General features: G+C 51.8%; 1 protein-coding gene across 1 annotated transcript in view; it reads left to right on the top strand.

The window, feature by feature from the left end:
- Positions 1-19,124, top strand: part of SDC3 (syndecan 3) — a 48,004-nt gene extending 28,880 nt beyond the window's left edge. The window contains exons 2-5 of the mRNA XM_074850762.1: positions 9,064-9,181; positions 9,633-10,234; positions 11,847-12,117; positions 13,009-19,124. Of these exons, the coding sequence (XP_074706863.1) occupies positions 9,064-9,181; positions 9,633-10,234; positions 11,847-12,117; positions 13,009-13,175 (1,158 nt within the window). The 3' untranslated portion in view covers positions 13,176-19,124. The remainder of the gene's footprint in view (positions 1-9,063; positions 9,182-9,632; positions 10,235-11,846; positions 12,118-13,008) is intronic.
- Positions 19,125-25,229: the final 6,105 nt, after the last annotated feature.

Here is a 25,229-nt window from a genome sequence, read left to right as displayed (position 1 = left end):
CTTTGGCTTGGCTTTTTCCCTATGCTGGCTCACCCAGGCTTGGGGGAACCTCCTGCCCCACTCCCACATCTGCTGATAGCATCATTTCCAGCCAAGTGCTCCACCAGCTCTGGACAAACCCGCAGCCATGCGGCGAAGAGCCACGCTTTGAACCACTGTGGATTCTGTAGGAAGCAAACGTGGTGGTCCCCGGGGGTACCTAGATGTTGGGGGGACCTGCCACCCCAGGGGAACCCCAAGAAGCCACCTCAGTTGCCTGATGCAATCCCAGCTGATGCGTGGCAGAGCCTCGCTGGGCTCATTTGTGCCTCTTTGTCCAGTGTTTTCCGTGCAGCAGGAGGTGGGGACTTTTTGTTTGTGTGTTTGGTTTTTTTCTCCTTCATCTCCCCCGAGGTAAAAAGCAGAGCGTGCTGGGAGATGAGGTGTTAGCAACAATTTACGTTGGGAGGTTTGCTATTTTTCATGCCAGCCGTGGCTTGGGGATGTTTATTGTGTAGTGGGGTAAGATCTGGCACTAATCCATTGAAGAATTGGGATAGAAAATGACGGTGGAGACAGGAGGAGAGATGCTGTTTGAAGAGCTGAGCCTGGTCCAGGGTACCTGGCCCTGGTGGTTCGTTATATTCCCCGAGCGATGATTAAACCCTCACGAGCATATGCGTCCGAACGCAGGTTTCGGGATGCGCCTGCACCCAGCCTGGCTCCTCGCAGCGTTGCCTGCGTTGGCAGCGGAGAATCAATACAAAGCCAGAATAATTGCTGCTCCTCGGTAAATGTTAATGATTATTTTACTTGCATAAAATAACCAGCCTATTAAATCAAAATGCACTGGGGTTTAGGCAGCTGTTATTCAGGGGCTTAATTAATCTGAGGAAGAATGAAGTTGCAGAAAATAACTGGCTGCTGCTTGCCTGAGCTCAGACCATGTCTTGCGAGTGAGATCTCCGCCGGTTGTGAGCATCAGTCCCCCCGGTTTCACCAGCATCCTGCACCCCCAAACACCAGCCATGCCGTGGCACTGCCTTCTAGCCCTGCCTCCTCAGCTTTGCTGTGGGCATCTCCATCTCAAGCAGCTTTGGAGGTCTCCAGCATCAGTCCTTGGGCAAAATCTTGGCTGGGACTGACCGTGCTGGGATATCAAGGTCTTTTCCGAAAGCAGCGGGTCCCGGCGACACTGAGATGCTGTCTGGAGCAGCTTTCCAACAGATTTATTTTTAACTCACAGTCTTGGATCGAAGAGTGGAAATTCAGTGATATTTTGTAGTGGGAAAAGAATTGTGGAGTCTTTAAGGTTCAGAAACAATGTTTTCATTCCAACTTTATGTGCGAGTTAATGTTATTTCAACTGTTTATAGTATCACTAAATCATCTGTTGGGATGAGTTATTAAGGTTTTCTATCTAAAACACCAGAAAAGTGCTTTCAATGGGTGATTAATTGAAAATATCCTGTGGAAAATATCATAGAAATAATCGACGCTTTTCTTGCGATATGTTCTCAGTTTAAATGTGTTTTCCTGGAGAAAACAGCTTTCAGCCCCTGACAGACTGCTGACCCTGGCTGCTTCCTTCAAGCTTTCCAACACAGCCAGATTCAGCATCTCCCTTGGAGGACACACCCCGGGTCACTGTCACTCTTGCACGATGCCATTGCTCCATCCTGGCAAGGCCAGTCTCCTGCCCACCTTGTCCTCTCCCCTTGCCCTTGCAGAATGCAGGGCTGCGGGTCTGCTGCTGAGAGCAGGGGATTGGGCTTCCCAAAGCTGTTTCACTGGGTTGAAGTGCAAACAGACCTTTGGGACGTTGGCTTTCTGGTTTTGCTGTTCGTTTTGCAAGTGGAATGGGCAGGGGATGGGATGCAGAGACAAGAACCTGTGCTTGGTGCCAGGGGATGAGATGGGATGACAAGCTGGTCCTTGCACTCGCCAGCACGACCCCACCCTGTTCTCCAGGCTGCTTTCACACTGATTCAATCTTCCTTTTCCTCTTTAACTGCCCACCTGTTGGGATGTGGAACAGGCTGGTCCTTTGCATCCCTGCTGATGCTCACTGCATGAATCCTTTCCCCTGCCTTGGCCCCATCTCGTGCCCCAGAGTTGTGCTGGAGGCTGCTGGGTGGCCATGGACATCTATGTCATGGGATAAAATCGCCTCCATCCCCAGCTTGCCATGCCAGGTCTCCCTGCAGCAGGAGCCTTCTCATCTCAAACCGCACGTGTGGTGCTGGGGGCTGCAGCTGGACCCGGTGGGAGGTGACGCGTGGGCTCCGGGGGCTGCGATGCTTTCCTGGGGTTCGCTTTGCCTCCGGAGTTGCTCAGCTCTGCTCTCCGTGCACGCTGCCAGTGAGCTTTACGCATGAAAGGACTTTACCACCTAGCTTTGTCCCCCATCACTGCCAGCCTGAGCTCCGGGCACGAACCAAGCCTGTGTCCTGGCTGCCTTAGAAACCACCAAATTTCAGCTTTATTAATTTCCTTTCTGATTCCCTCAGGGAAAGCTCTTGAGCTTCTGTCCACAGCCAGGAGGGCTAGAAGCATCCACAGCCTTCAGTCGCTTCCACCACCCAGACTGGGGCAGATACCTCCCAGCCAGGGCTGCTGGGGCGTGGGGAGATGCTCTGACCCTCTGCAAAGTTCTGCAGACAGCGGATTCCGGGACCTGAGCGGGGTTTTCTCCCCCTGCCTGGACCGAGCTCCCCAGGAGCTCTTCCGTGTTTTCAGAGGCAACTCTTCCCTCCTTCTCCCTGCACTGTAGCCCACGCCACGAGGCCATTTAATTCCTCCTTCCCCACAACACCCCCGGGGAGGCAGACCCCAGAACCAGTTCGGGTGGATGTGCTGGAGGACACCACCCATCGCCCCGCACCAGCAATGGATGCGTCGCCATGGAGGAGGCGGTTTCCATGACAACTGTTGCCATGCTGATGGCGACCAGAGAAGGGCTTCAGAGCATCGCAGGGAGGTTCACCAGCCTCTCCCCGTGCTTAAAGATGGATCCCTTCCTCCCGGTGTGAAAGCCAGACACTCAGCAGTGAATATCACTTTTGCAATGGGCTTAATGTTCAGGACAGGTTTCGGGAAAGCGAAAGCCCTGCCATGGAGTGGGAACACCCTAAAAAATACAACCCCTTAATCCTCCCTGCCTAGGGAAGGAGGGATGTGCAAGCAAGGGTGAACAGGGAATTTAGGAAGACCCAAACCAGCTGGTCCCCATCCCCCAGGACATGTACAAAGATGTGGAGGGGTTTGTAGGAGCATGTTGGTGGCGGGCAGGTCCCCTCTGTGCCTTGGTTTCCCCATCTTTTAAGTACCCAAATCCTCTGGTGTACACAGAGGGCTGCTCGTGGGAGGGCTGAGTGGGACCCTTTGCCTGAGCTTTACATTTTTTCACCTGCAAAATGGTGTCACCCACCTTGATAAAGGGAGACAAGAGGGAGGGATGGGGCATCTGTTGTGCTGGGGGGGTTAGATGTGCATAGATGGTGGAGAGGGACTGATGCCTCTCTAATCTCCCTGCTCAGCTCCGATGGTGGCAGGCCAAAGGGCCTGAGCTCTCTCTTGCTTTCCAAGGCTCTTAGTGCAGTGATTTGAGCTGCCGCAGCCCCTCTGCTGCCATTCCTGGCCGGTCCAGTCAAGCTGCAGAGTGGAGGCATCAAAGGGGATGGCGAGTGGCTGTCACCATTGCCTGCCAATCTCGCTCAGCCCCATGGTGGCTGTGGGAACAAAAAGGTCCTCTGGGATCAAGTAGGGGCTCTTTTTCTTACCCAAGCTTGATGTAGTGGCCATGTCACCTCCAGAGCTGCTGATATCCAAATCCTTTCGGGCTGGCACTTGTTTTGAGTCATTTAGAGCCCTGGAGGAACATTTAGTGAAACTTGACTTTCTGGCCCTACCCTATGGAGACTACTTTGCATTGGGACTTGCTTTTATAGCAGTAGTTCTGTGACCTTTTTGGACATTGAAGGAGTAGAAATAGGGCAGGCAATTTGGGTCTGGATGATGCCAGAGCTGGATCCTGGCCTGGGCTGCCCCCATGGCTGACGTGGCAGTGACCAGCTCATGGTCTGAGCCACAGGGATGTGACACAAGCAGTTCCCTTTCTGCAGGACGGTCCTGAGCATGGCCCGGTGCAGAGCCAGCACCTCGCAGGGCACATTTAAACTTTTCCACTCCTTATCACCTACCGTGGACTTGGACATCGCCAAAGGTGATGAAACCCCTCTGGCCCAGCCAGCGTCTTGGGCCCCACTGCCTCCAGCAGCTTTGTCTTGGCCCCTGGTTTAATTTCCTTAATGAAGCCCGGCTGGGGGAAGCAGGGTTGAGCTGGTTAGCAAAACCCCCTGCCAAGAGTCATTAGCTGGGAAGTTGTAATTGCATGGATGGGAGCTGCTGTCCCTTGGCTTGAGCCGGCTAATTGGAGGCCCTCGACATCCCGCCGCAGGCAGGGCAGGGCAGGGGGTGGTGTGGGGCAGGGGACACCGGGGCCAGGATGAGCATTGTGCTGGGGTTTCCTCCTGGTCCTGAGGAGCCTCTGCCTGTCTGGCCCAGCTTTGCATCGGACACCCAGAGAGGGCTGCACAGAGGACCTGGGAGTCCTGTGAGCATGTCCCCCCATCCAACCACGGGAGGAGACTGATCAAAGGTGGGAATGTGGCTGGCATGACTCCCAGCCCTAGGCAGGCATGAGATTCATGCCGTGGAAAACCCTCTTTTGGGGCTTGCAATCCTCTCTGGGGCAGCAGCCACATCCCTCCTGCAGTGGGGTCAAGGACAGTGCCTGACACCATCCCGGGGGACCAGGGGCTGTGGGGGACAGACCCAGCATGCCCAGGGGGTTCTGCCAGCGGGCTCCCTCCAACCTTGCTCTGACCACGTGGAGCCTGCTGGGTTGGGGATAAAGTCTGGGTAGAGTTTCTCTTTTGGGACAAATCCAGCCAGCTGCGTGTTTGCTGTGATGGAGGCTGTGACGGATGGGGAGGCAGCCGCAGGTCGGGAGGTGGGAGCTGCCGTCCTGTGTGATTTATGATTTCCCGGGCTGGCAAAATCACTGTTCTTCTCCCCTTCATCCTGGCCATGCAAGGGGGAGCAGCCCCCTCCTTGCTGGGGGAAGGCTGGGTACCGTACATGAGTGCGGGGCTTGGTGCACGTGGAGTATTAATGATCTAAGCAGCAGTAAATCCAAATAAACACCAACTGTTCCCAAGATTTATTGCATGAGCCTGACCTAATACCATCAGGGCTGCAGCTGGGGCAGCCTGGCTGGGAGGAGGTTTATGTCAGTGCCTCAGGAGTGGAGTGGCATGGGGGACTTTTTGGGAACACCCATGTCCCAAACACCCCAGGAGCACCTGGAGATATTTCACAAGTCTTTATCAATAAATCTTTGTGAAGCTTGGTGGGCTGGGGCTGTGCTTGCTGCAGTCAGGGGCTCCCCCATACCTGGTCCTGGCTGTGAGGTTATTTAGGGCTTTATGCTGGGCAGAGGCAAACCTAGGATGAAGGATGCTGAAGAGGAGCAAAGGGTTGCCCAGCATCTGTTGCTGCTTGCCATGGTTTTGTATTGCCAGCTCACCCTGCACGCAGGAGTGACTTGGGAGCAGCTTCCAGAGACTTGTGGACAAGCAGGAGAAGGGGAGCTCTCTGCCATCCCACATTAGGGCCCGTTTCACCTCCCCTGAGCAGCAGGCACGCTGCAGCTTCGTCAATATTGAAGTGCAACCGCAACGTGGTGCCTGGTTGTGTGGAAGCTGATATGACATGCACTGAGCTGGCCAGGCGTCAGCTGGAGCTGGGCTGCTGGTGAGCTGCCCTGTGCCATGGGCTGCTGTAGCCCCTCCGTGGTATAAACCCCACTGATCGCTGCCGATCCTCTGGAATCCACTTAGGGCAAAACCTGGCTGAGAACGTCTCTGCTCTCCTGCAGGCTGGCGTGTGAAGGGCAGGCGTGGGAGAGACGTCTCTCACGTCAGGGGAGTTGTCTCCAGAGAGAGAGTTTTGGCCCTGTGAGGTGTTTTATTGCTGTGAAGTTGTTCCTGCTGCATTCAACAGCTGTGGGAGATGGATCCCTGCAGGGCTGTGGCATGGATCCTGCTCCCTCAGCCTGCAGGGAGTGATGGTGTTTGCATAGTGCTGAGGGTGTGGATCTGGGGAGGAGAGAGACCCAGAGGAGAAGCTCCCAGCTCCAAACATCTGCATCGTGTTGGGGAGCCCCCATGCTCCAGGTTGGAGCACAGCATCGGTCAGTGACCTCAGGAGGATGATGGAGCTGGGCACTGGTGCCTGGGCACTTCTCCCTGGCCACGTGCTGAGCAGGGGGGTGCTGGGCTCAGTTGCTGTCTGAGCAAAATACGGGGATGTTATTCTCATGGGAAAGTTTGGTTTGGGATTTGGGGCTGGACAATTCTAACCGGCATCTACCCATTTGCCTTTGCTGCATCTCTCCAGGCTCTTCTCTTGGGCAAAGCAGATCCAGGACATGCACTGATTCTGCTGAGGCTCTGCACTCTGTGGGATGGATGGGTGGATGGATGGATGGATGGATGGATGGGTGGATGGATGGATGGATGGATGGGTGGATGGATGGATGGATGGATGGATGGATGGATGGATGGATGGGGGCTGCTGTGGCATGCTGGGGCCATGAATTTCCGTTTTCATTTCCTTGTCCAAGCATGGGGAGCCGGGGAGTCATTGGCTGGAGCTGTCCTGTCTGGTTCCAATTTAAGGGAGAAATGGGCTTGATGGAGCTGGGCCATGTGGCACCTATTATGGCGAGGCTCTGCAGATCACGCAGACAGAATCCAGCCTTCGGGGAGCTCACCCGGGTTAGCTGGCAGGGGTGAGGGTTGGTCTGGGGAGCACCTGCACAGTGGTCTCCTCATTTCTTGGTGAGCTTCAATATTTTTGGTGTAAAAAAGTCAAAAGGCAAATAAGAGCAACTCCAAATTTTTCTTCCTCCCAACCCTCAAACATTGCCTTTTTCCCTTGCCCTCCCATCAGTTTTGGTGGCCTGTCTCATAGTTTATGGGCTCCAGCATGGGTCCCTGCTGTGGGGTGCAGTCCTTCAGGAACAGACTGCCCCAGCGTGAGCCCCCACAGAGTCACAAGTCCTGCCAGCAAACCTGCTCCAACGCGGACTCCTCTCTCCATGGGTCCACAGGTGCTGCCAGGAGCCTGCTTTAGCACAGGCTTCCCACAGGGTCACAGCCTCCTTGGGGCATCCCCCTGCTCCACTGGTGATCTCCATGGACACAGGGGCCAGCCTGCCCTCTCACCATGGGCTGCAGGAGAGTCTCTGCTCCAGTGCCTGGAGCACCTCCTCCCGCTCCTTCTTCACTGACCTTGATGTCTTCAGGGTTGTTTCTCTCACATGTTCTCACTCCTCTCTTCTGCTGCAATTGCGCAGCCTTTCTTCCCCCTTCTTAGGTATGTTATCACAGAGGCACTACCACTGTTGCTGATGGGCTCGGCCTTGGCCAGTGGCAGGTCCATCTTGGCACTGGCTGTCACTGACTCCATCAAACATGGGGAAGCTTCTAGCAGCTTCTCACAGAAACCACCCCTGCACACTCCTGCTACCAAAACCTTGCCATGCAAACCCAATACAATTTCCAAAGAGGGAAAGCAAACTCCTGCCTTGCAGGGACATGTCCCCCTTGCTCTTGGCTGCATCCTGCCTCCATCCCATCTGTCCTGGTCTCTCCTCTCTCCAGGATCTTTCCCCAGCACCATGGCCATTGGGTTTGGCTGCTGTGGCTGGGCAAGGGGCCACGTGATTCCCAATTCCATGTGGATTAATTCTGGTGGACAACACACTTCTTCAGTGAGCTGCTGGTGACCATGTATTTGAAACTCCAGGATGGTGCATTATCTTTGGGGCAAAGACTGAATTTTTCCAGTGATTTGGAAAGTGCATGGTGTGTTGGAGACTGGCAGGATATAACCAGTGGCTGCAGTGGTAGGGGAGAGTGCTGCTGTCACTGGAGATAAAGGAAAAGATCCAGCCAGAAAAAGCTCAGCAGCACTTTCAGGAGAGACACACTTAAAAGTCCAACTCCCCTTGACCTTGCAGAGAGATTTATGTCCCCAGGAATGTGCTCACGCTGTCACCGTTGGCATATGACACAAGTGGTACCTCTGCAGCACCCCAGTGAATATATAGGCAGGGTTTGGGCAGCAGGCATCTCCTTGGCTTGGGCACCACGGCAGCAATCAGCTCACAGCCCCTGGGAAGTGTCCTCCCACCTCCCAGCCTTGAGGGCTGCTGGGTTTTCTCTCCCTTGCCAGCTGATGGGCTCCAGGAGAAAAGATGTGGAGGCAAAATGTGAGTTAAGTCCCAAATTTTTATGTCATGGGATTTTCTGATTTTTTCAAAACTCCTTTTTGTTCCAATCTGGAATGAAAACAAAGAAACTCAAAGCTGTTGTCGAGAGGTAAAATGCCTTAATAGGTGAAGGGGACCCTTCAACCCCTTTTTTTTAATTTAAGCACTAACCTGACTTGTTACACCTTGAAACATCTGATGCTATCTTGCAGATCAAAGCCTCCTTGTTTGGGTTGTAATGAAGTGTCAAACCGTTCCCTTGCAACACAAACAGGAGACACTTTGATCTGCAAAACAAGATGTTTAAGAGCCCTACTAGCAAGGGCTCTTCAAGTTTTAGCAGCACTGTAAAGCCGTGGAATATTTGAAGTCTGATATTGTTTCATATTGAGACTTTCCAAGTTATGGCAGCTGATTGTGTTACTGTCACACTTGTGCCAGGAATCACATGAAAATCGTCTAAACCAGAACAATAGGGAGCTGGAGAACCAAACTGATAATTTTTCTAACAGTTTCCAAAAGCAGTTGTTTTTTTCCCCCCCCTTTTCCAGAGGGCTTGTTTCCATGGGAAATGTTATTGGAGTCAATGTGAGCTCTCCACAAAATGTCAGCAGTGGCAAATTGGTTTTGAGAAAAAAGACATGGTTCTGGGTGGTTCAGCTGGAGAGCACTGCCTGCACTCAGTCTTGCTTTTCCCTGGCCCATTTGAACCTGCTCACACATCTCTCCCTGCTCGGCTGCAGGCTCAGCGCTGGCGCAACGAGAACTACGAGAGGCCCGTGGACCTGGAGGGCTCTGGGGACGATGACCCCTTTGGGGACGATGAACTGGATGATGTCTACTCGGGCTCCGGCTCAGGGTGTAAGTAGCTGCAGGGTTCCTGGGGAAGGGTCCCTGGGAGCCTGGACATGGGCTTTGGTGGAACTGGAGAGGGTCTTGCCATGGGATGTGAGGGAGGAGATTGCCCTTTATCCATCTCTGGAGCTGCCCTCCTGCCCTCTCCTAGACAAAAGCAAAGGGAACTGTCTCAAAGTTGGGCTCCAGTGTCTCCATTTCCCATTTCAGTCTCCGGCCCCACTGGGCAGGATTAGTCTTTCCCCAGCGCAATGGCACGTGCCACGTTATAGAGGTTACATTGACCCCAGAGAGGGGCTTTGGCCACCACATGGGAATTTGCAGCCCTTGATTTCTGCTGAGCCTGGAACCAGTCCATGTTCTCGGGTTTTTTGGGTGTGAGGCCAGGTGCATGGCAGCCCTGGGAGATACTGGGTCAGCAGCAGCTTCACCCTTCACTCTTCTCCCCCTCTTTCAGATTTCGAGCAGGAGTCGGGGCTCGAGACAGCAGTGAGCCTCACCACAGACACGTCCATCACGCTCCCCACCACGGCAGCCGTGCTGCCCATCACCTCGGTGCAGCCTGTGGCAACCCCCTTTGAACCATTCCCCGCTGAGGACACCACCCCTGAGCAGACAACCAGCATCTTGTATGTCCCCAGGATGACAGAGGCACCAGTCATCCCCAGTTGGAAAGCAACCACCACCAGTACCACTGCCAGCGACTCCCCTACCACCACGACCACCACCACGGCCACCAGCACCACCACCACCACTGCGGCCACGACCACCACCAGCACCACCATTGCCACTGCCAAGCCCACCACCATCCGGAGGTTCCTGCCCCCCTTTGTCACCAAGGCAGCCACCACCCGGGCCACCACCCTAGAGACACCCACCACCTCCCTCCTCGAAACCAGCACACCAACAGAGGTGGTCACGTCACGGCTTGTCCCCACCAGCACAGCCAAGCCCAGGTCCCTGCCAAAACCAAGCACCTCCAGGACTGCAGAACTCACAGAAAAAAGCACTGCCTTGCCATCCAGTCCTGCCACGCTGCCGCCCACAGAAGCCCCCCAGGTAGGAGGCAGGAGCCCTTCTTGCCTGCTAAAGGGCTCCTGGGCCATGTTTGAAGCCAAGCGATGGTGATGGGAGGCCTTTGGGGTTGATCCGTCCTTAGCCATTTGCTCAGAGAGAGGCCAAGCCAGGTTGGGCTCTTACCAGCTCTGCAGAGAGTGGAACATTTGGGGAGCTGAAGAGGGGAAATTAAAGGGTGGGGGGCTTTAGCATGGGTGGCTGGCCCGAGAGCTTCTGCAGAGCAGCTTCCCCAGGCAGGAGGGGAGCACGGCTGGGGGTACCACTGCCCCATGGGGGAAGAGTGGCTTTCCTCTGGGTTTGGTGTCTGGACTCATTGTACCATTTCCCAACTTGCAGCCCATCAGTGGGAGGCCCAAATGCTCTGCAATTACAGCTTGATGGTGCATTTCCAGCCGTAGGGTGTCCTGAGCAGGGGATTTAATCTGCTGATCCATCTCTCATTCAGAGCCCCTCAGGGGCCCTTTGAAAATCGCTTTGACTGAAAGGTGGAGTGATTTGTCTAAACTAGCCCCTTTTCTGTGTACATATATGAATGTATAGTGCTCTGGGCTCTCACTGACCTTCAGTTAATCTCTGTCACAAAAACGCCTGCTTGTGGGAAGCAGTGAGCCATGCGCTTGTGCCGGGGGCAGTGTGACATGGAGAGGGCTCCTACTCGCCCGCCCTGGCTTTGGCCCATCGAGCTCTTTGCTCATCCCTATTTGTAACATCCCAAGGCAGCCATGGAGGGAGCCGTTTGCCCCGTAAAAGAGGGAACCTGGGGAGGTTTTACTCAGGGATGCTCAGTGTGGTCCAGGTCAGCATGGCTGCTGGGACAAGGAGGAAGGTCAGGGGGATTTTGGCCCCGAGGGAGCTGCAGGTGTGGGGATGTGCAGGAGGCAAGGAATAGGTCAGGGTTGGGCTGGAGAGGGGTGGAACAACTCACTTGCCTGGCCCATGTTTGCTATCCAGGCTGGGTTTGCCTCCTTGCCAAGGGGGCTTGGTCAGGGACCACAGCAGGGAGCTGGGCTAGCTTCGTGTCCTGGGTGGGAAGAACCCATCTTCCTGCAACTGCCCCATGCCACAGGGCTGCAACCATAAGAGCAGGTTGAAGGGAGAAAAGGGAGAGGGAAGAGGGACCCCACTGGGGCTCATCCGATGGTATCCAATCCTTACACTTGCTGTGTTGCTGTGGCACAAGTGGTTGCATCACTTCATGTCTAGCAATGTTCCATCCCGCCATCAGTCTACACGGGGGACAGAGAGCACAAACGAGGGTCTGGGATGTGGGGGTCTCTTTAGGGGAAGCTACAGGGAACAGGTGAGAGTTTGTGCATCTCAAGGGCACCTGGGATGTGGACAGATGAAAATGGTCCAGCTCAGCCACAGTGGCCTCAGCCTTTTGGTGACCATCAAGATGTGGGGTTGTGGTGCTTGCTGCAATATAATGGTCCACTTCAGTGACACAGGGAAGGGACATCCCAAAGTTATCCCCCATGGTCCCTGCTGCGAGGGCCACCCTGTCATCGGTACTGTTCCTCTGGGCACAGAGCTGATGGAGGCAGGAACCACCCCTTGGTCCTTGTCCCCTGCTCCATCTTGTCCTTTCTCCCAGATGGAGCCAGGGGAGGTGACGACAGTCCTCGACAATGAGCTGGAGGTCCCGGTCAGCAGCGGCCCCAGCGGGGACTTTGAGATCCGGGAGGAGGAAGAGACGACTCGTCCCGAGCTGGGTAATGAGGTGATGGCTGTGGTGACGCCGCCGTCGGGACCTGGGCTGGGCAAGAACATGGAGCCAGGGCTGATTGACAACACGATAGACTCCGGTAACTCAGCCGCTCAGCTCCCCCAGAAAAACATCCTGGAGAGGAAAGAAGTGTTGATAGGTGAGACTGGAGGCCGTGGGCTTGCGGGGGGAGAGTTGGTGTGTTTGGGGGGGAGAGGCAGCCGGGCTGTCCATGCCCCAGGAGAGGGGTTGGTCTTTGGCAGCGTATGGGATAGTGTTGAGCCTGAGATAACCCACACTCACCTGCCAAAATAGCTCCAGGGCCTGTGCTGGAGGTTTCCCAGGGGTCTTAATGTCTTTGCCAGGAGAGTGAAGAGCTGTGCACAGTTTTGCTTTTGCTAAGGTGGGTTTCCAGGAAAAAAATAGGATGTTAGTGGAAAGATGTGCTACGGTGCTGGGTGAATATTACCCGGCCAGCTCTGACTGCAGGGGAGGAGAGATGTGCCCTGGGAAGGACACTTGTCCCAGCAAGAGGGACATCAGAGATGGGGCAGAGGTGTCAGGGTCCCACTGCCAGCTAAAGGGAGCTGGAGGGGGTGGCACGGCAAAGCAGCGATTGTGCTGGTGGTCTTCAGCTGAGCATGGTGGATGCCGCCAGGCACCCAAATCAGCAGCTCTTTGGGGGACTTTCTGCACCCTCCTTGCATGAGGTTACAACCTGTGCAGGGCTCTCCCTGTGCGTGGGCTGCCTCGTGCCGGTCCATCACCCACTGTGCAGCTGTGGAGTAGATGCCTTCGGGTCCCACCCACCCTTCAGCATCGCTGCACTTGGGAGTTTGTTGAAGCTCCTTGAATCACAGCACTGCATTAGCCCCCCACCCTCATTGTCAGTTTTCTCAACCATAGATTTCGGGAGGAAAGTTGCTCGCAAACTTGCAAAGCACAAACCCAAGCTGGAATCTGAAATGATCCCCCCCAAATTATTTGCGATGAAAGCCAGGCTGGGGCTGTGGGGCGGCACTGACGGCCATGCCACTTCTCTGTGTTGCAGCGGTGATCGTCGGTGGCGTGGTGGGAGCCCTCTTCGCTGCCTTCCTGGTCATGCTGCTCATCTACCGGATGAAGAAGAAGGACGAGGGCAGTTACACGCTGGAGGAGCCCAAGCAAGCCAACGTGACATACCAGAAGCCTGACAAGCAGGAGGAGTTCTATGCGTAGAAGAAGAGCCCGGCGTGCCTCGCTTCCTCCCTCCCCGCTCCAAACTCTCCCTCCTCCTTTACTTCATCCAGTCTCTCTCTTTCTCTCTCTCTCTCTCTCTTTTTTGGATCAGACTGTGAATTTAAAAAGCAAAACCCGCAACAGCTAAAGGAGAAAACACATCTTCGGCATGATGAAAAATCAAGCGCCCAGAGCATCGCCGAGTTCAGACCGAGTACCGCTGGCCTTCCTGCAGTGGGAGGGACAGGGCAAGGAGCCAAGGCCAAGGACCCCATGCCCGGGGAGCACCCTGGCAAGTGTGGGACGGGGCAGTCAGGCTGCCAACGGTGGCTGGAGGTCACTGGGCTTTTCCAACCAACACAACAGACTCTGGGATCTGGACACCTTCTACCAGCCCTGGGGCGCAGGGGGGTTGGTTTGGATTTATCTTTTTTTTTTTTTCCCTTCGGAAAGGAGAGAGGTTTCTTTCCCTCTCTTTTGTTTTTATTTTTTATTTTCTTTTTGAATGGGGTTGGTTGCTTTGCAGGACTTACCTTGCTCCTTGCTTCTGTTTGAAGAGAGGATGTGACTCTCAAATACGCTTCGAACCTTGAAAAAAGCACAAGGGGCTGGAATACCTGATGCCCCGGGGTTTGCTCTTGGAGTGGGGAAAAACAAACAAACAAACATGGCCAGTACGCTGGAACGATCTCTTCAGATCAACTCTTCAGAGAGTTTGTGGAGCAGTAAGAAGCTGCATTGGGGTATCTCATGCTGCTCCCCTTCTGCCACCACCTCGCTTCACTGCAACGCTGTGCACAGCCAGAGACCTTAAATCTATAGAAACCGCGTGTCACCAGCTGCTGAGGGGTTGGGTTGAGAAGGGACCTTGCTTTTCCTGGGTTTTCACTGTGACCAATAAAACTCAGCTTGCGCAGTACGACCGACAGCACTGGTTTTAAAATGGAGCGGGACATCGCTCGGTAGGGAGTTGGCAGGGAGAGGAGTTGGAAATGGAGAAGATAAATCATCTCCCCAGTTCCTCCGGAGGGGATAACGGAGCTCTACAAGGTGTGAGACACAGCATAAGAGAAGAAATGCAAAGCAGAGGCAATAGTCTGTCTCCTCCAGGGGGGTCGGGCAGGGGTCCCTGCTGGGCCAGATTGGCTTTCCACCAGTCAGCCCTAGGGTAGATTGGCTGCTACCTATCTTTTGCAAGACCCAGGATTGATGGTTTGTGTTTCTTTTGTTGTTGTTTAAATTCCTGTATAACCCTAGGGCACCCAGGAGCCTGAGAGCAATAGATCCTGGAAGCCATCATCACCCAAGCGCAGTGGTTTCCCCTCTGAGGCTACCTAAGGTGCAGAGCAGCAGGGCCTGATCCAGAGCCCAACTGTGCCTTCTAGAAAGGCTAGATTGTTCGGAGCAAGCTCTCTGCACAGGAAAGTCAATTAGATATTTCAATAAGTTGGCTTTTAATTAGCTGAAGCGCTGTTTGGGATGCAGTCAAGGAGCTTTGTTTTCATGATGGTTGTGATCTCAATGGTGTCCCATGGAGACCTTGGCTTTGCTCTTAGAGCAAGTTAAACAGGAAAATGGAAAAAAAAAAATCATGAATTAAACCTGCACAGACACAGTGACACTTTGTTCCCTTGGGGTGTTAGTGGATATAGGGATTTATGACCCTGGTGGAGGCTACAAGACAGCAGCGCTTCTTTATGTTAGGAATTTGAGAGGCCAAATGCATATTTTATATATATATATATACACACACACTCTCACATACATACACAGTTTTATATATATATATATATGAAATGAAATCCCTGTAAATTTTCATTGCACTGCATATGATGGCTGGATGGGACTTTGTGGTTGTGAAGATGGGAGGTTTGGGCTACGCTCCCTTGGGGTGCTCAGTGCAGGGACTGCGACCCAAAACGCCAACCTGGTTTTACTTCAGGGTAGGGAGCAGATCCCCTGTGCGTAGGCCAGCTCTAAAATCCCCATTTTAGAGATGTCAGCCTCAAAATCATCATTGTTCTAGTTCTTTCAGTTTGAAGAAGACAGTCCTGTTGAATGTCTTGGATGGTGATGCTGAAAGGCAGAGGGTGTAGCATGTGTGTGTGTACCCAGTTCTTGGGTCCATCCTGGCTCGGGAGGATGAGGATGCTGTGAAGGGGGGACCACATGTCTGAAGAAGGCTGGTGCCAACCTGGCTCCAAGAGCCACTTTCTCTGACCTGCTCAAAGGGGAGTTTCAACTCATGGGTTTGATGGTTTGGGGTTTTTTTGGTCCTGTTGGGACTACACAGAGGGCCCTAGCTGTTGGGGAGTGGCAGAAATCAAGCCTCCTCCTCATGATTTAATGAGTTGGGCATGATAAGTATCAAGGCCACCAAAAATCACCATCTTTTGGAAAAATGTGAACTTAATCTTTTGAGCTTGCATTAAAAAAAAACCTTCCAGCTTAATCTTTTAAATTCTGCCTTTCTTAGCTGCTTCCCTAATCTTCTTCATTCCATTTTTTTCCCATTTAATAGTCTGAAGTTTTATAATGCAATTTTTTTATTCACTCAAGCTTAACCTCAGTTCGCTCAGCTGGTGTTAAGTTGTAATCCCGGCACTTAAATCTGTTACAGTTTCAGAAGTGAGGAAGACTGGGAGGGTGAGAGGAGGCTGGGCAGCACTTTCTCTAGCAGTAATTAAAAGTACAAGACGACCACATGTGAAAAAAGGTGAAGGCAATTAAACTGGTAATTAGAACGGACCAAAGTCTTAATTCATCGTATGACTGCTGCTTCCATGTGTTTGCTGTCTTGCTCTCTGCCTGGAGAGGGGATGGGAGCTCAAAGGGACTGTCTTTTGGTTTTGGAGCCCACCTTTTTCTGGTGATCAGTCATGATAGAGCCTTTCCTGTGGCCTCAGCTCCGCAGGAGCACTGGGTTGGTTGTTGGAGCTGGTGTCTGGAATTAAAAAAGCCTTGCCTTGCTGGAGGATGGCTGATCTTGTGCCTCCCTTGTAGGGTAGGGGGTGGTGGGATGGAGCTGAATGTGGGCTGAATTTTTTGGGGAAAGCCCAGCTCCAAAAAAATTGCAGATACCATCGACTCTCTATTACCAGAGCAATGGGGATGGGTAAAGCCCCAGTGAGACCCAGATGAAGGGTGCTGCCAGGGTCTGTAAGGGGATTGTGGTGGTTTGCAGCGTGGTGCCAGGTGAACGCGGTGTGCTGCGGATGGCGGGCAGCGGCGCCCAGCTGCTCCCTCCCACGGGCGCTTTGCACGGGCAACGAGTGTCTCGTTGCACTCTGGGGCTTTTGAGGGATTCCTGGTGTGAAGATGGAAGGGAAAGAGGTGAGAAAGCACGGGGTGGGGGAGGAAGAAAACCATCTTTTCTCAGCTGTTGATTTGGCTGCAGAGCAAGTTTTTAGGAAAATTAACTCCAATGAGAGCTTGAGCATCTCCCGCACCATCCCTCCCAAACCCTGGCAGATTTGGCATCATCCTCCTCTGCACAAACTCAGCCCCTTCCCCAGCCTGTGCATATCCCTTGAAGTGATACTGTCCATCAGTGGCTGCAGGCTCCCAGCTGGGGCAGTGCCCAGGGGTGCTCATCCTTCCAGCTGTGCACCCCTTTTCCACTTCTTTTCTGCATGCTTGTGTGTGTGTGTGTGGTACACCGGAGCTGAAGGACAATTCTTTGCTGTGCCAGTTTCGTAATTTTAGGAGAGCTGCAATTGCAAGGCATGAAAGATGGTGTCGGCTCCTCTCCCAGCTGTGCTGGATTTCAGGCTCTCTCTGCTGTGGTTTGCAGCAGCCAATGCCTTGAAGGAAAAAGATAAAGTAATCAGTGACTCCTGTGCCACATAAGGAAGGAGAAGGCAGGACAAGGGGGTCGAAGGGAAGGAAGGACCAGAAAACCTCTGTGAGAGCCCAAATGATGGGCTGGAAATGGGAGGATGGGAAGGGCAGGGAATGAAGGTCAGTGGCAGAACGCAGCCTCAGGCAGGTTTTGCAGGGCTGGGAGTGAGTTGCCCCTTTCCTCCAAAAATTTCTGATTTTGGACCTTTCAAAAATAAGTAACAGGACCCTGCACCAGGGGGGATCTTGCTGCAGGGAAGGAGATGGCACTGGGCTGGGTGTGTGCTGTGGTGTGCTGGTTTGGCTCTAAATTTCCCATTCCCTCCCAGTTTTGCCTGGTGGGTGCCTAAAATCCGTAGGTGGGAGCTGCTTTGCTCCACGAGAGCCTTGGCTCCTGATCTCCAGACTCACAAGTCAGAGCTATCCGACCCCTGCAGTAAGTCACCAGCACAGAGGCTTTAAGAGGAACAAAACCATTAGCTAAAAACAAGAATGGACTTTTTTTATTATCCCACCCCACCCCATTTTATGATTCTAAGCATTTCTGGGCTTGGAGGTTTTCTACGAGGCTCTGGCAGCTCCTAAAGTGACATGGAGTTTTCAACACTGAAAGGTGTATTAGAATAACTGGCATCTCACCGGGCGCCTCGCCAGCTGCTCGGCCGGGCTGGAGCCTGCGGCGACAGGGATGGGTGTGTCGTGCGTGTATGTATGTATATATATGTGTATGTAATTAATATATATGTATATATGTATATACGTGTGTGTGCAAAGCACGCACGCGTGCACAGGTTCATTGTAAACTCTGCACCTAATGGGGGGTGGTTCTCAGCCAGCATCGGGTGCTGGACTCTGCAGCCCTCGGACCCCGACCTCTGCCCCGGGCTGCAGGATCGGGCCCCGCGCTGCCAGCTCCTTCCTGCCCTCCCGCTCTTTGCCCCCTCATAGCAACGGCCTGATCCTGGCCACCTTGGCGCTGGGTCGGGGTCTGCCAGGGTTGGGGATATGGAGCTTTTTGCCGACGGCCACATCCCTGGCCGGAGCTGGAACGGAACCCGGGATGCTGGGAGGCAGCCACAGCCCCGCCGAGGCTCCGTGTGCGCTCTGGTTTGTCCCACGTACCTTGTGCCTGCAGCTCCGCGGACAGATCCACACCCAGTCTCTATAGAGAAGTCAGTCTGGAGTGTACAAACTTTTTTGTTTTGGTTTGGTTTTTTTACTATTATTTTTATTTTGGGGAAAAGTCACCCTAGGAGACACCTGTGTGATGCCCAGATGGATTTTTTAACCCCACATTCCAGACAGCTCATCCACCGCATCTCCAAAGACCTCAAGGGTACCAGTGACTTTATGTGCATAAGCTACCCCTGTTCTGGGTCCCCCTGGTCTAAGTCATTAAAGTACAGCTGACAATCAAACCAGACAGAACTGCTGACTTTAGAAAAATATATATCCATTGCAGTTTGATAGAACTACTTTTTAAAATCACATGCTTATCTCTCACTAACGCTCACCGCCATGTCTCCAGGATAAATCGCCACCCATTGGTTCTTCTGTAAATAAACATGAAACATTCTTGTATAAATTAAACAAGAAATCCATTGATATATGTCCAAAAAAATATCCCTTTCCAGAAGATTTAAACAATTCAGAGAAAAAGAAAAGCCCAACAAGTGAGCCCCACTTCACTTTTTCTTTGGAGCTGATTTAAATTCCCAATAGGAGAACGAAAAATCTTTAACGATAGAAGAAACTACAAGTGTTTTACCTTTCAACAAATATGGGAGGGAAAAAAAATGCATGTAAATATTTTTAATAGGAAACATATCTTAAACAGAAATTTTTTTTGTATGTACATAACTCTTCTAGAGTTTAGTACTTAAATTGCTTCATAGTGTCTGTTAAAAAAAAAATAAAATAAAATGTTTGTTAATTGTTTTTGTTCTTACTCAATGGCCAAAACTTTAAAAATAATAAAAAAGACTATAAAAATAATCTTTGCCAATGGATCTAGCACTGTAATGGTACTGTCTATTTTTTTTAATTATTTCTGTGCTGTGCCCATTTATAAAAGGAGAAAAAAAAAAATAAAGTCATTTAAACATTGTCTGCCCAGGGCTTTGCCTGCTTTCTTGCTGCGGACTGCCAGTCCACGGGTTCTTGTCATGCTGGCACGCAATGAAGGTGAAGGGAGAAGATCTCACATGTTCTTGGGGCTCGATACCATCAGGCGAGTGATGGTGGTTAATTAATGGTCTCCATGGCAACTCTGCAGAGATGCTGAGGAGCCGGCAGCAGCGTGGACCACCCCAGCGCAGCCCAGTTGCGCCTGTGCTGGACCATGGGGGAGGTTTGGGTGCAGGGGGGACTGCCAGCGATGCAGGAGTGTCTGACAGCACGGAGAGCCACGGAGCATTTTGGCTGAGCCACCGTGTCCCCACGGCCCGCGAGTGTCACCAGCAAGCTGGAGAAGATGTGCAAGCCGTAAGAGCCGTCCCCTCCCCGGGCGGGAGGTGGAAGCAGCCCAGGCTGTTGGCCTGGGGTCCCGCTCTCGCAGCTCTCCTTTCCAAAGCGATTCCTGGAAGCGAACGTGGTGAGAGATTTGGCAGCGATGCTGTTGGCCTCTGGAAGGAGATACTTGGATGTATTTAACCGGCTCCTGCGTTGCAGAGGCCAGACCTCCGTGGGTGCGCCCTGACTCGCAGCAGAAGGCATGGTTTGTACGGCCTCGTGCTGTCTGGAGTCAGCTGTGGCCAAGGGCAAATGCCAGGTCCCAGGAGGTTCCAGCAGTATTCCCCCAGCCCCATGGGCTGGACACGCTCCGTGTTAGACACCAGCAAATCTTCACCCAGCCCCGGTGATGTACTGCTGGCAGGAATTTCAGGGAATGTGACTTTGTTTGGATTTGGGGTACATTTTTTGAAGTGTTGCTGGTTTTTGTTACCAGCCTGGATGCTGCTTCCCTTATAAATCTCTGGCTGAAGGTTCTCATGCTCCATCACTAAGTGCTTCATCCACTAAAAGAGGGTTAAACTGCTGCTCTGTGTAACCCAACGCTCAGCCCTTAGCAAGGGTCACAGACTGCTGTGCTGGACAGACCCTGTCATTCCTTCGAGGCCAGGCAGCCCAGAAGTACCTTGCTGGATGGTGGTAGCAGATGGAGCCCCAAATCATCTCCCTTTTTACCCCAACCATCTGCTCTCGGCCCAGGCAGGTCCCGATTGCCCCCAGCCCCTATGTACCCCAGGACTGCTCCCCGCAGCAGCTCTCACTGCCTACAGAAGCATCTCAGTTTTACCAGGGCCACCCATTCAGGTTTTCAAGCTCGTCCCAGCCCCAGCAATAATGATTTCACTGTGCTGGCGGTCAGACTACTCGTACGCTTGGCAGCAGCTGCAGCCAGCTGCCGTTACAAGTGAAGTGAATAACTGCTTGCAGTGAGGTGTTGGTATTCAGGCTGAAGGCTTGAAACAGCCTCTAATTATATCCCCATCCCCATTTCTTGTATATTTTTCTTTCCCCCAACGACTGTTACGGGAATGTTCCCTTCCCACAGCACCGTTGCAGACCCCCAGGATTTGGTAGGATAACCCCAAATGGTCCAAGTGGGGTTTTTTTGCAGCAAAAGGGGCTCCCTGTGACTCACCCGTTATAAATCTCTGTGACATGAGCAGAGCGTCCAAAAATAACACTGTAATTGAGATTTCACCTTGCAAATTAATGGGCCAAAGGCACCAACCCCCCCTTGGTTCAAAGGGCTTCTAGGCAATTGCACGAGAACAGCCATGACGCACACCTGAGTGTCCAGTGCTGACCACCTCGTGGAGACACAGCTGGGAAAGACCTTCAGGTACCAACCCTGAGCTGAAAAGAGCATGGAGGGAAACAAGACTGTCACCCCTGTCCTGGGTAAAATGTCCCCAAAGCCTTCAAGAGCCAACAGTTGGAGCAAGCATTGTGCCTATGCTCTGAAAAGCTGCATTGTAAAACATGGTCACTTTAGGGGTAAAACTAGAACTCCAGCTTAACCTAAGCTTGGGGAGGGGAGATCCAGGCTTATACACAGTGTCACTGCTCCTTGAAATTGGAATATGAAGGAATAACCCTAAAACAATAACAACCACCACCTGAGCTGAAATACATCTCCTTCTAGTCAGCTTTAGGAGATTTCTAAAACCTCTGAAATTACTTGCGTTAGGACTAATGGGCTTCAGATGGAGTGGGAAATGCTCTGCTCAGCCTCCAAAGAAAAGGATTAAACAACAGCAAACCAAAGGGTTAACACTGGGCTTGGCTTTTTAGACACTTTGATGACATGGGCTCTCATGATTGGCTTGCCAATCATAAGGAATTGAGAGATCAAGGTTAATTTATCCCAGATAAATGCGATGAGTGGTTTAGAGAGGATGGAGCTGGAACAGCTCTCCACATCTGTCCTCGAGCTCAGGAGATGCACGGTGAAGCAGAAAGGCAGCAAGGTCAAACCTGATGCCGAGGTCCACAGGCTGCAAGTCACAGCCCTGAGGTCTCACCAAGTCTTCACAGAGAAGGGCAGATACAGGGGGGGGAAGACAAATCAGGAGCTAAAGAATGAACAGAGGTAGATGTTTTTAAACAACATGGACCCAATAAACATCTTATAAAACCTGGCTGAGCCATATGGAAGCATTCCCATTGAAGACCTGTGAAAGGACTTCCAAAAATGTGGGAAAAGAAGAACCAGGGTGCTTTAAGCTTCCCAGTTTACTTTATGAACTAGAAAATATTGGATGAAATAGTCACACTAGTTGTAAGCACCCCAAAGATGACAAGGACATCAGTCCTGATGGACTTGTCAAGAACTGATATGTCAAATCAATCACATGTCCTTTTGTGACCAGGAACCTTGCTCTGTGCACAGACAAGGACCTGTCTGTGTCAAACATGGTCAGGGCAGTGAGGTTTTGTCACTGTCTCACAGGGGACCCTCATCTACATGCAGTTATTGTAGGGTGGGTGAAAAACCTGTTTGTAAGGTACCTGGGGAGTGGTTATCAGCAGTTCACTGTCAAAATGGACAGATGGATTGAGTGGGCATCCAGACAGGGTCTCTCCCGGGGCAGGTTTATTCAATATTTTCATTAACAGTTGAATGATGGCATAACATGGATGATTATTAAATTTGCAGACAATACCTTGCTGGAAGGGACAGCAAGTACATCAGAGGACAGGGCTGGAATTCCAAGTGTTCTTAATAAATTAGAAAGGTATCATAAAAAAATAAGAATCATGTCCATGATCAGTGGAGAGGTCAGTACCACTGAAGGATAATTCACCATGGTCTATCCAAGTATTCAACGCAGAAACCTCGAGAAAGCAATTTGTCCTGCCTGTTTCTTTGCTGAACATAGCAGGGGTTGAGAGATTTTCTTCAAAGCAATTTAATGCATTCTAAAATTTGGGAGCTAACATTGATTGAGATGCAAATCAAGGTACTGTGCATATCTCTGATACAGAGCCAGCAAAATCACAGCAGACCACCATAACGTGGCTCCACGTGCCATGTCCATGCCCGCGCTTCCACCCCAGCCAAGGCAGCACCTGCAGATGCGTGCCATCCGCTGTGAGTCACCAGCCCAGAGGTGGCCCAGCTGTCCTTGCTCACGACCCCAGGATGTGTCTGCAGCAAGGACGTGGCTGCTATCCAGCTCAGGGAGACCCCATTTGGCATCCACCACCCAAATCTGCCCCACTGGTGGCTCTGGTTTTTCTGACGTGCCTCAAGCCTGAAAATAGGTTCAGGGCTCCTGAGCGCCCCTCACCAGGTCATCAGGCCACTGGGCTATCTTGCTTTCTTGCATGGATATAGCCAAGGCAACACTGGTACAGAAGGGGCATTTTTTACAGCCATGAAAGATGCATTAGCGTATCTGAAACGCAGCACACCTGCATAAACTCTTTTGCTGGTTCAGCTGGATTTGGGTTTTTGTTGCCCATGCCTGCATGTGCTTCTTTAAGGCAGCATTTCAAAGGTGTGATGAGTCAGGTGCTGGGTTCCAGGGACATTGGTACCACAGGATGCCATGTACAAATGGCCTGGCAGTCCCCAGAGCCTGAACAGGCCCCCCAGGGTGCTCAAACGCTACAGGATATTTGGGTGCAATGGAAGGTTGTTGCCAAGGGCTTGTGTGCTGGATGGGGACATCCTACATGAGCCGTTGGGGCGTGCTGGAAGGGAAGCAGAGCAGGGAGGGATATGTACCACTACCTGGGATTTGCCAAGACCATAAATACACCTAAAAATTCAGGTATTGAAGAATGAGCTCAGGCTCAAATGCCTTCGTGTCTTTACCCCCACTCCCAGACTTCACATCACACCACCTCAGCACCAGCTGCCTTTCAGCAGTGATAGAGTCACCCCCGTTAGATCCTCAGAGGGTTACAAATCCTTTCTGAGCTTTTCTGCATACTCCAAATAAACAGCATTTACCAACTGCTCTGACTAATGCTGACTTACTGCTCCCAAGGCAGCTCTGCTGAAGGCATCTCTCATCCCAGAGAGCAGGCAGCTGCTGCTCTGCTCCCACCTTGGTACATGGACATGGTGGGTCATCTCCTGCCTCCCTTTTCCCCAGCAGGCCTGATCCTGTATGCACAAAGTCCTGTTTCAGAGTCCTCTGCACTGTTGTAAAACAACCCCCACATCCTCATTCCCATCTCCCATTTCCTATCCTGCTGAGGTCCCTCCCACCCATCTCATCTCTGGGGCTCAACAAATCCCTCTCACCCAAGTGTCCTCCCTGAGTTTCCCCCCCACCTTTTGTAGCTCCTAGACTCTTTCCCCTGCTTTCCAAGGACAGGAAAAAAAGCAGAGAATGACCGGATAAAACTCCTTGTCCTGGTCTGCAAGACAGGACTGCCTGATGCGAGTGATGGATATCTGGGCACAGCGGACGCCAGTGGCTCCAGAATGCTGCTTTGGAGTATTTTTGGTCTATTGTACAGGATTTGAGGCAAAGAGCAGCCTATTCCTGTTCTGCATGACAACATTTCCTGAGCATCAGCAGATATTAATAGTAGCTACTACAGCGGTGAAATATTTCCCATTATTTACCTGCTTCAAGACAATTGGCATCTGTGCAGATAAACATACCTTTGGGATTTGCACATGTCCCTCACCTCCTCCCAGCCCTGCTCAGACGTACTTCCTCCCCTCTACAAACCAGGCGCTGTTTTTCCTGAGGCTGCATCCATCCCCGTGATGAGGGGACAGGACAGCTTGCTCTGGGTCCTGTATCTGAGAGGACAGAGAATTCCCTGGTGGGATATATACCCCTACAGAAAGGTTCAGAAAAATCAGCATTTGTCCAGGACTGCTGGAGCCTGGACATTTGGTGCCTGGATTTGCATTCAATGAGAAACTCTGCTGGTTGACAATCTGTGTTCAGTTTAATGAGGAACAATGCCAATTAAAAATAATAGGGACCCTGTGCTACTGCCTGTAACAGAACAATAATAATAAAGGCTAAATCAATTTAGGTGTTCTATTTAGATAAAAACCAAACATTCCAATCTGACTCTGCCTTTCTCATTATTTTTTGTAATCCTCTCTCATCAACATTAAGTCATTGGAAATGGAGAATTGGAACAGCTGGTTCTGATAAAACTCAGACCAAATTTCATCCCTGCCAATGGCTTCCAGAGGAAAACATGAGCAGCCCCACTCCTCCCACCATGGACAGTGTTTCCTGACGTGGCCATGGGATTTCTCACTGGACTTGGCCCATTGAGTTGCAGGAAGCCTCCTCATCTCCCACAGCTTGAATTCTGGGGGAAAGATTGTGTCAGAGGTAGAAGTTATCATCTTCCTCCTCTTATAGCATAGGTCGGGGAGCTCTCCTGCAAGTCTGGTCTGAGTAAACTTACCTGGTAAGAGGAACTGCTGGGTAATTCTGTTTGCATCCTACCACACAAATCATTAGCATTCTGTTTAAAAACCAAAGCTGCAGAAGTTTGGAAATACTTGCAAAGACAGTTAGTTGGGTCCTATAGCCACCACACAGCATCCAGCTGGATCACATCTCCTACAGCAAACTTCTTCCTTTAAATATCAGGAGAGGAGCTCATTTAATGAATGTGAGAGGTGACCTCTACATGCAAATGATCCATACAGCTGCAAATCATTGCATTGAACAGTTTGCAGGATAATTGTCACATAGAGCAGGACGTTTCTGA

The sequence above is a fragment of the Strix aluco genome, chromosome 26 (genome assembly GCF_031877795.1).
Source record: "Strix aluco isolate bStrAlu1 chromosome 26, bStrAlu1.hap1, whole genome shotgun sequence".
Lineage (NCBI taxonomy): Eukaryota > Metazoa > Chordata > Aves > Strigiformes > Strigidae > Strix > Strix aluco.
The sequence above is the reverse complement of the archived record's forward strand: the minus strand, read 5'-3'. Positions and strand labels throughout refer to the sequence as shown.